The sequence below is a fragment of the Ctenopharyngodon idella genome, chromosome 1 (assembly GCF_019924925.1).
Source record: "Ctenopharyngodon idella isolate HZGC_01 chromosome 1, HZGC01, whole genome shotgun sequence".
In the NCBI taxonomy this organism is placed as follows: Eukaryota; Metazoa; Chordata; class Actinopteri; order Cypriniformes; family Xenocyprididae; genus Ctenopharyngodon; species Ctenopharyngodon idella.
In genome coordinates this window covers 40,241,735-40,251,795 of record NC_067220.1, presented here as the reverse complement: position 1 = coordinate 40,251,795, position 10,061 = coordinate 40,241,735, and the positions used below count along the sequence as shown (strand labels likewise).

Genomic DNA, 10,061 nt, shown 5'->3' with positions numbered 1-10,061 from the left:
GACACCTGTGACATAAACCATTGTTCTGGCACTATGGGGGTCTTGTTTGTCTCAGTTAAGGTTCAGGATAAAAGTGAGTCAATCAGCAGTAAGGGGTGTGTTCACTCATGATGGGGGAGGAGAGAGTGAGCCAATCAGCAGTAGGGGGCGTGTCCACTTATGATGGGGGGAGAGTGAGCCAATCAGCAGTAAGAGGCGTGTCCACTCATGATGGGGGGAGGAGAGAGAGTAACTCATGATGGGGGAGGAGAGAGAGTGAGCCAATCAGCATTAGGGGGTGTGCTCACTCGTGATAGGGGGAGGAGAGGGTGAGCCAATCAGCAATAGAGGGGGCATGTCCACTCACGATGGGGGAGGAGAGTGAGTGAGGTTTGAAGAAAAACTGTAGAAAGAGAGATGGCTGAGAGACATTACAAAAGAGAAAAGGTCATTGGAATATCACTGGAAAAAGAAGGGTTATGATCAGGCAAGAGCTTTAGGACCCATGCATGTTAATATTAGAAAAGCTTTCCAGTGCTGGAGAGATGCAGGAAGGCCTGAAACCGGATGCCAAGGTTGTGTTTTTCTGCCCCACATGTGACTAACATTGGTTTTGCTGTGTTTCTTATAACCAAGATATGCTGTTGTTGTTGTAATGTGAGCTATAGTAACAGTTTTGAGTGTTTGTCTGGAGCTGGTGTGTTGCTGGAGACTAACAACCAACTCTTGCTTGTATATACTCTTGTGTACTGTACGTTCATTTTTTGTTCTTCCTTGTTGTTTGATCATCTTTGGTTTATTTTTCATGAAGCATTATTTTGCTTCGCTTCAGCTATGATAAAGAGACATCCACTCTTGCATTGCGCGTTTGTGCATTTGGGGGCGGAGCAATGAAGGGAGGGGTGTGTTAGGGTTGATTTCAAATATCAACAGTGTTTCTCAGAAATCACTTACTGCACCTTTAAGAGCTACAATAGAGGAGTTTTTATACAGAAAATAACAGCTTTAGTTTTCAATTTGTTCACAAACAGTATGACTTGAGAAGACATGGAATCTAGTGCAAGTGTATGGACTACTTTTATGGTGCTTTTTTGGAGCTTGAAAGCCACTTGCCACAGTCTAGTTTTACTGTTTACCATTTTCTTTTTTTTTCTTTTTTTTTTTTTTTACATGAAAGAAATAAATTCATACTGGTTTCCAGTAACAAATTCTTATTTTTGAGTAAATTTAATAGACTAATTCCAACTAAAGGAGCTCTAGTTTTCACCGGACTTCTTAAAATCTTAATTTTCCCACAAAAAAAAAAAAAAAAAAAAATTATATTCAAAAGAATTGGGTAAAAAAAAAAATTTGTTTGTTTAAAGAAATGAATATTTTCAATTCAAAATTAAAATTCATAAGCTTTAAGCAGTTGTCCTAAACTCATTGAGTGGTGCTTTTCAATGTACCACTGCTACAGTGTTTGACCCTGTAACCGTTCTGCGTTTTGCACTCAAAATGTTTAGTTGTGATGTAAAATGTTTGCATGAACAATTAGCCTTGATTGACACAAATTATTGGTATTCACATAAATCACTGGACAGAAACACCTGATGCAGTAGATGGAGAATAGTGTTTTATTTGCTTTGAAACTTGGTGTGCTTCTACAAAAAGAAGCCAAATTTTGGAAAGGCAGTTATAAGTTATAAGAGAATGAAGAAACTCCAGGAAAACGGACTGATAACTGATAAAGATCCAAATCTCTCAGTCTGATACACCATCAGGTTTGTGAGTTCTTGCCCCTGCTTTTCGTGAACTAAAGAGCCCACTGCTTCATGCTGTGAAATCAGGAAAACACACTTAACGTTATCATAACCTGTGCGGTGTATACTGTGATATTGTTGTCTTTGCTGACAGGTTGCAGTGTTTTTGCAGCAGGTTTAAACGAGCATCTGACCTCCATGTAGGGTGTAAGTGTGTTCCTGTTTTGATGCATGCAGACATTACTGCCAAATGATGAGAAGGAGAAAAACAAGACAACGGAACACATCTTCATGTTGTGCTTTACAACTCAGAACCAACAACAGCTGTCGCTTAAATAAATGTTATAGAAGATCTGAACAGAAAGTATCTTAATTATTACAAGTCTATATAAATACATCACTTTAACTAACTGCAAAAATTAAATTAGATAACCTTGTGATTCAATTTTGTACACAGTAATTACAGTTTGATTCAATGCAAATAGAAGTTTAAAGGTATAGTTCATCCAGAAATTAAAATTCAGTCATTATTTACACATCCTTGTCAGAACAAACTTGTATGCTGTCCACAATGCAATACCGAAAGAATGTGACAATCAAATAAGACTTCAAAATTTCTCCCTGTGTTGCATTTAAAAAAAAACTAGGGTTTGGAATGACATGAGGGTGAATAAATAATGACAAAATTCTCTTCTTTGGGTGAACTAACCCTTTAGCAACTCACTAAAATATGTACCATCTCCTTAAGTTGGACCCTCTCAATTAACAACACTTCTGACCAGTTCAGGAACCAAAATAAAGTCTGGCCAGAATCTGAAACAAAGGTTTATGGTGTCATTCACTGACCCCAAATCAGATGTGCCAGGTTAAACTGAACTAGTGACAGACATTTGTACTGATACTACTCCTGTTCAACCGCTGATGTACATTCCTGCGCCCGTATAATCTCCTTTCTTGAACACACATCAGGAATGAGTGTTTTTCTTACGCTTAAAAACAAACACCATCATCTCAAAGCAACACAGACCATCAAGATTGTTTATGTTTCTAAGCAGGCCGCTTAACTCTCGGCAGACATTCATTACAGATCATTGGAGCAACATGGCGTTAATACCACTAGTGGCATCAGTTAATACATGACCAGAAAACCAGAGAGAGTGGAGAGACACTGAGAGGGGGCAAATGAAGATGTGAACACAAGAGGGATGTATGTATCAGAGACAAGCAGAGGAGGAGGGATGAGATGGTGTGTGTTTGATCCGTGGAATCATTTAAGTCACTTCTTGGGGGGGCTGTAGGGCTCCAGCAGCTGCTTGGAGAAAGTATTGACCTTGTCCGCTCCTCGAACCTCGTGAGGCAGCAGAGGCAATTTTATTATGTGGAAATCTTCATATAAATCCTCCATCTGAGAGAGAGAGCGACAGGAAGAAAAACAGAGAAGGGAAAGAAAAAAAGGGGAGGATAGAGAAAAAGGACAAAGATGAAGACAAAGAACCACAAAGAGGAAGAGGAAAAGAAATGCAAAGAGAAAAGAAAGGAAAAGGAAAAAAAAAAACATACAAAATTAAGTATAAAAGGAAAAACAAAGAGGAAGAAGAAGTGGGAAAGAAAAAGGAAAGGGATAAAAGTAGAAGGGGAGGAAAAATTGTGGTGGAGAAGGAAAAGCATAAAGGAATGAGGAAGAAACCAAAGATGGAAGGGGAAAATAGAGAGGAAGGAAATTAGAAATAATTGGAATTGTATAAAGAAAAAGGAAAAAGAGGAAAAAGGAGAGAAAGGAAAAAGAAAAAAAAAACAAATGGAAAAAGACAGGAAAGTAGAGAATAATAAGTAGTAAGGGAAAACAGAGGAAAAAGAAGTTGGAAAGGAAAGGAAAGGAAAGGAAAGGAAAGGAAAGGAAAGGAAAGGAAAAAAGTAGAAGGGGAAGAAAAATTGGGAAGGAGAATGAAAGAACAGGAAAAGTAAGGTAAGGTATGAAAATAAAAAAAAGGGAAAAGGAAAAGCATAAAAGAAGGAGGAAGAAAAAAATGGAAGGAGAAAAGTATAAAGAAAAAGGGAAGGAAGGAAAAGATAAATAGAAAAAGTAAGGAAAGTAGAGACAGAAAAAAGAAAAAGAATAAGTAAGGGAAAAGGGAAAGGGAATAAGTAAAAGACAAAAGGAAATGTATACAGGAAAAAGAAGAAGAAGAAGAGGAGGAAAAAGTGGGAAGGAAAAGGAAAGAAATAAAAAAGAACAGGAAAAAGGGAAAGGGAAAATGGAAAGGGGGAAATGAATAAAAGAAAAAAAAAAAGAGGAAAAGAAAAAAGAAAATGGAAAAGAAAAGGAAAGGAAAGGAAAGGAAAGGGCAGGAAAAGGTATGGTAGGAAAGCAGAAAGGAAAAGGAATTGATCTTAATCACAAGTCTATAAAAATACATCACTAATAAAAATTACATTTGATAAATTGGTAACACTTTAAGGTTTCATTTGTTAACATTAGTTAACGTATTAAACATGAACTAACAATGAGCAACCATTAATCCTTTTTAATAAAAATATTCATCTTCATGTTAGTTCACAGGGCATTAAAGGTGCAATATGTAAAATTTTCTGTCCGCTAGAGGCCTATTCAAAACAAAGGCGTAGCTTGATGACGCCAAGTTTGAGCGCGGAATCTTGGGACATGTGGTCTTCACCTCACAGCCAGTGGAAAATAATCAGAATAGGACTCGGACAGAACTCATGTTCATTGATGCGATCATTAACATTACTGTAGTATGAAGCAGAGAAGGACCGAGGCCGCTGGAGTGATTGCACAACACACGCCGCAAATGTTTATTATGCCGCAGTCGTATTGTATTAAAACGTATTGTATGACGAAGAAGATGCTGTATTACTGTTACTAAAAATAAAGCTGCATATGATTATGCCATGTTAGCTACATGACAAAACAGCCTTTTTCTCTGAGGCATGGTAAAGCATGGTACTAGCAAAAAAAAAAAGAAAAAAAAAAAATTAGATTTAAACAATAAGACTAAACGTGTTGAGTTATATAACAATAATTAGTCTTCTGTCTATAAATATATCAAAACAGTTGTTCCCTTGTCTATTAAAACATGTAATATATTAAAGCGTCTTTGGCGTTTCCATGGTTTCTACAAAATAAAACCAGAAACCGAGGGTAACACGGGTATGACGCAATTGACAGGCGACTCACCACACGTCCCGAAGCCTTGGTTAAAAGGCAATTTTCTCACGATTTACAAATAGTTGCAAACATTTGGGATATTGTAAGTACTCAAGTGAACAAAATATATAACACTGGCCCAGTGGTTTTTGGATATTTTACTGCAAAATTCTTACATATTGCACCTTTAACTAATGTTAACAGACACAACTTTGATCTTAATAATGTATTAGCAAAAGGCATTAAGATTAATAAATGCAGGAGAAGTATTGTTCATCGTTAGTTAACTAATGTAGTTAGCTAATCTTAACAAATGAAACCTTATTGTAAAGTGTTACCAATAAACTAAATCTAGTCATGGATTTCTGTACCATATAAATGACATGTTATAGTATGTAATTTGTCATAACTTGTCCCAAACACACACCTGGTCCAGGTACTTGGACTGGATCTTGTGTCGGGCTTCACACATCTTGCAGGGCCGCTCACTGTCAGGGAAAACCAGCTGGTTGACGATAATGTTATGCGTGTCGATGCGACACTTGGCCAGCTCCTGAATCAAACGCTCTGTCTCGTACAGAGACAGGAACTCTGCGATGCACACGCAGATAAACGTTGTCTGCTCCTGTATGCATCATGACAGGAATCAACATTACATTTAGGCCTTTTGGACTGTTTTATAATGCATCTGTCCGACATTACCAGGGACTACTGTGACATGACACTCACCGGGTCCTTAAACTGCTCGCTGACTGAGCGGATGACGGGGAGCGTCTCTTCCAGTTTAGACGCCAGCTGGTCTGCATTCATGTCTCCCAGACCCAACATGTTACACATCTGCAATGGTTTGACAGAACTATCCTTAAAACTAATATTTAACTCTATTAAATTATAGGTTAAAAAGTCATACATTTTTCCAAGCAAGAAATTTCTCTACATGACATTACACTACATTTCAGTGCTATTTTACAAATATTCCATTTCCCAGAATGCAGTGCTGGTACCTGTGAGATGAAGGGGCTGATCTGGTTCTTGATCTGCATGAGGCGGCCCAGGCCTCGCTCCACGATGGTGGGGAAGTTGAGCAGACGCAGAGTGTGTCCCGTCGGGGCCGTGTCAAACACCACCACTGAAAAATTCATGCCTTTCACTAACCTACAGAAGAAGAAAAAAATGACTCAGATGAGAAAAATTACAAAGTTATGTTATTAGTAATTCAATAAAATAATAAAAGATTATATAAACCGATCAGGCATAACATTATGAGCGCTGACAGGTGAAGTGAATAACACTGATCATCTCTTCATCACGGCACCTGTTAGTGGGTGGGATATATTAGGCAGCAAGTGAACATTTTGTCCTCAAAGCTGATGTGTTAGAAGCAGGAAAAATGGGCAAGCGTAAGGATTTGAGCGAGTTTGACGAGGGCCAAATTGTGATAACTAAACGACTGGGTCAGAGCATCTCCAAAACTGCAGCTCCTGTGGGGTGTTCCTGGTCTGCAGTGGTCAGTATCTATCAAAAGTGGTCTAAGGAAGGAACAGTGGTGAACCGGCGACAGGGTCATAGGCGGCCAAGGCTCATTGATGCATGTGGGGAGCGAAGGTTGGCCCGATCCAACAGACGAGCTACTGTAGCTCAAATTGCTCAAGAAGTTAATGCTGGTTCTGATAGAAAGGTGTCAGAATACACAGTGCATCGCAGTTTGTTGCGTATGGGGCTGAATCGCCGCAGACCAGTCAGGGTGCCCATGCTGACCCCAGTGCCAACAGTGGGCACGTGAACATCAGAACTGGACCACGGAGCAATGGAAGAAGGTGGTCTGGTCTGATGAATCACATTTTCTTTTACATCACATGGATGGCCGGGTGCGTGTGTGTCTCTTACCTGGGGAACACATGGCACCAGGATGCACTATGGGAAGAAGGCAAGCCGGCGGAGGCAGTGTGATGCTTTGAGCAATGTTCTGCTGGGAAACCTTGGGTCCTGCCATCCATGTGGATGTTACTTTGACACGTAGCACCTACCTAAGCATTGTTGCAGACCATGTACACCCTTTCATGGAAACGGTATTCCCTGGTGGCTGTGGCCTCTTTCAGCAGGATAATGCGTCCTGCCACAAAGCAAAAATGGTTCAGGAATGGTTTAAGGAGCACAACAACGAGTTTAAGGTGTGGATTGGCCTCCAAATTCCCCAGATCTCTATCCAATCAAGCATCTATGGGATGTGCTGAACAAACAAGTCCGATCCATGGAGGCTCCACCTCGCAACTCACAGGACTTAAAGGATATGCTGCTAACATCTTGGTGCCAGATACCACAGCACACCTTCAGAGGTCTAGTGGAGTCCATGCCTCGATGGGTCAGGGCTGTTTTGGCAGCAAAAGTGGGACCAACACAATATTAGGAAGGTGGTCATAATGTTATGCCTGATATGTATACACTTCAAATGACTGGGGAATCTATTGAATGTGTGAAATGATGTGAAACAATGGTGCTGCATAAAAAGGCCAAGATAAAGCCAGAGTTTTATATAGTAGGACTGTTTGTTTATTGAATTATGTAACTCACAGTACTTCCTCCTCTTATGAAAGATGTTAAGTGCACACTTTCACCTTTATCTGCTTTTCAAATACTGTTTTGCTTTGAAGAGAAGTTTTGTGATTCATTTTGGAGCTTGTTTTTCATTCATGACTTACAACGCTCTATTGAATAACTGTTTGAAATGCAGATGGAGAGAATGAGGGCTAAATGACATCTGGTCTAAATACCCATATGACAAGAGCTTTTCAAAACGGCGCGTTTGAAAAATGTAGACTACATTATGAGATTATTACAGAGCATTAAGTTCGACACATGATGCTGTATGCGTCTGACCTCATGACCTCTGCGTAGCTCATGGCCTCATCGATGCCAGGGAAAGCACTCATGGCTTCCTGCATCATCTTCTTCCCCATACTGAGCATGTTGTCCTCCTCAAAGAACTCATCGGGCAGCTCTGCCACACCCAGACTGGGGTCGATCTCCTACAGAGAGAGAGAACACAGTCTTATAAATATAAGATACAAGTTAAATATATAAGTTAATAATATAAGTCAATAATACATAGTTTCTGTAAAGCAATCCTGGTTTCCGGTTTCATATCACTCTTTCTTTTTTATTGCAACATCTTTGCTGTTTCAGAATAGCACAAGTTCCTGATGTGATTTACAAAAGAGTTTAAAGAGTTAGTTCACCCAAAAATGAAGCGACGAGAATACTTTTTGTGCGCCAAAAAACAAAATAACTTTATTCAACAATATCTAGTGATGGGTGATTTCAAAACACCACTTCATGAAGCTTTACGAATCTTTTGTTTCGAATCAGAGGCTCGGAGCGTGTATCAAACTGCCAAAGTCACGTGATTTCAGTAAACAAAGTTTCTTTAGGTCATAAGTGTTTGAAATCTCAATGGTTCACCACTGGAGGGCGTGACTTTAGCAGTTTGATACGCGCTCTGAACCACTGATTCGAAACAAAAGATTTGTAAAGCTTCGAAGCTTCATGAAGCAGTGTTTTGAAATCATCCATCACTAGATATTGTTGAATAAAGTCGTTTTGTTTTGTTTTTTTGGTGGACAAAAAGTATTCTCGTCACTTCATAACATTAAGGTTGAATCACTTTCAATAATTTCACAATATATTTACAATGATTTTGTTGACTATAAACGTATAGATTTAGTATAAATACTAGGGCTGGCCCCTAATAGTCGACCAAAACTGTTATTAGACCTTTAGTCGCAGAAGAAAAAGAAAAAGAAAAACACCTCCACAGAAAGTGGTGAAATATGGACTGCATAGGTGACGTTGGTGAATGTAGAGCTTTTGTTTTTAGTGTACACAGGGTATTTAGTGAAAACAGAATGTGTCATTGATAACGCACCATGGCAAAGAGGTTGTCGTAGCCCTTGACTTTGGTGGGCACCTTGGAGAACTTCTGGTCGAAGGCATCTGAGATGTTGTGTGCTGGATCTGTGGATATGATGAGGACGCTTTCTCTCACTGACGCCAACTGAACCGCCAGACTGCAACTGCAACACAAGAAGCAAAAAATAACACTTATTCTAGATAGAATGAGAATGTGACATTCCTTATAATTCACATCTAGAGAAGAAATTAATGACATTATTGTCGAGACAAACTTTCAATATTGTCTTGACAATCCTTGGCTGATTTATTTTTTTTTTTTTTTCAGCAAAAAGTATTATTTCTTTACAACTTAATTATTGATGGTCAAATCAGAAAAATCGAGAAAATAAGAAGTTTTTTAATCATGCCATTTATAAACACCTGTTGCAGTGAAATCACATTATCATATCATGATTAAAGTGGCTGTATAGGTGGCAAAGGTTTTAAGACAGAAATGTAAATGTTTGTTTAGATGGACAATACCACCCACTTTCATTCATCTACCGGTCTATATGTGATATTTTAATAAATTAATGAATTATTATGAATAAAAATAATTATTCACAAGGAAAGAAATTTTAAAAACTACTCTCACGTGACGTATTTTTCTAAAATATCAAAGTAGTATTTCGACTTCCGTTAGGTTGCCTGGTAGATTAAATTTAGGGATTTGTTTTCAGTTGTCTGTTTTTAACCATACATTTTCGAGTTTCAGTGTGTTTTAACTTGTATTTTAATACCGTAAAACAGCAAATGTGTATGAATAATCTTCTGTGGTGTGTTGCAGCTAAAGCAGCACTGACAGCTAACAGCCTCTCAACTGTAAAACCCTATCGTTTATTCACTCACCTGCATGTTGTCTTGCCCACGCCACCTTTACCCCCGACAAAGATCCATTTGAGTGATTTCTGCTCTATGATATTCTTTAAAGTCGGCTCTAAAGGCTCTACATCAGGCGCATCTTCAAACTCGTCTTCCACTGACGCTGCCATCTTGCTCTCAAGTCAGTTGGAATACACCAAAGCGGCAGCTGCGCACTCCGCCATTTTGGCTCCGCAACGGCAGAAACAACGCACTAGAATGAGCAGATATTAGATCCAAAATGGCCAGGGAAGGGTGAACAGTTACGAACGGAAGTGTGCTGATTACGCTGATGACTCAGCCGGACTGGACCAACTAATTTCATTGAATAAGAATGTTCCAGAAGTGATTGTTTAGATTTATTT

At 39.0% G+C, this 10,061-nt stretch overlaps 1 protein-coding gene across 1 annotated transcript; it reads right to left on the bottom strand.

The window, feature by feature from the left end:
- Positions 1-1,572: 1,572 nt before the first annotated feature.
- On the bottom strand, positions 1,573-9,926 carry get3 (guided entry of tail-anchored proteins factor 3, ATPase). The gene is made up of 7 exons (XM_051907163.1): positions 9,685-9,926; positions 8,810-8,957; positions 7,765-7,913; positions 5,892-6,042; positions 5,617-5,724; positions 5,315-5,512; positions 1,573-3,126 (listed from the first exon to the last, which is right to left on the bottom strand). Exons 1-7 carry the CDS (start codon positions 9,825-9,827, stop codon positions 2,998-3,000), a joined length of 1,026 nt encoding a protein of 341 aa, XP_051763123.1. The 5' UTR covers positions 9,828-9,926; the 3' UTR covers positions 1,573-2,997.
- Positions 9,927-10,061: the final 135 nt, after the last annotated feature.

What these genes read in the sequence shown, in the direction of transcription:
- get3 (XM_051907163.1), bottom strand. Translation starts at nt 9,827, where the DNA reads ATGGCAGCGTCAGTGGAAGACGAGTTTGAAGATGCGCCTGATGTAGAG. An exon ending in GCGAGCAGTTTAAGGACCCG is followed by an intron (nt 5,513 to 5,616) that starts GTGAGTGTCATG and finishes TGATGCATACAG; the next exon opens with GAGCAGACAACGTTTATCTG. An exon ending in AGTCCAAGTACCTGGACCAG is followed by an intron (nt 3,127 to 5,314) that starts GTGTGTGTTTGG and finishes TCTCTCTCTCAG; the next exon opens with ATGGAGGATTTATATGAAGA.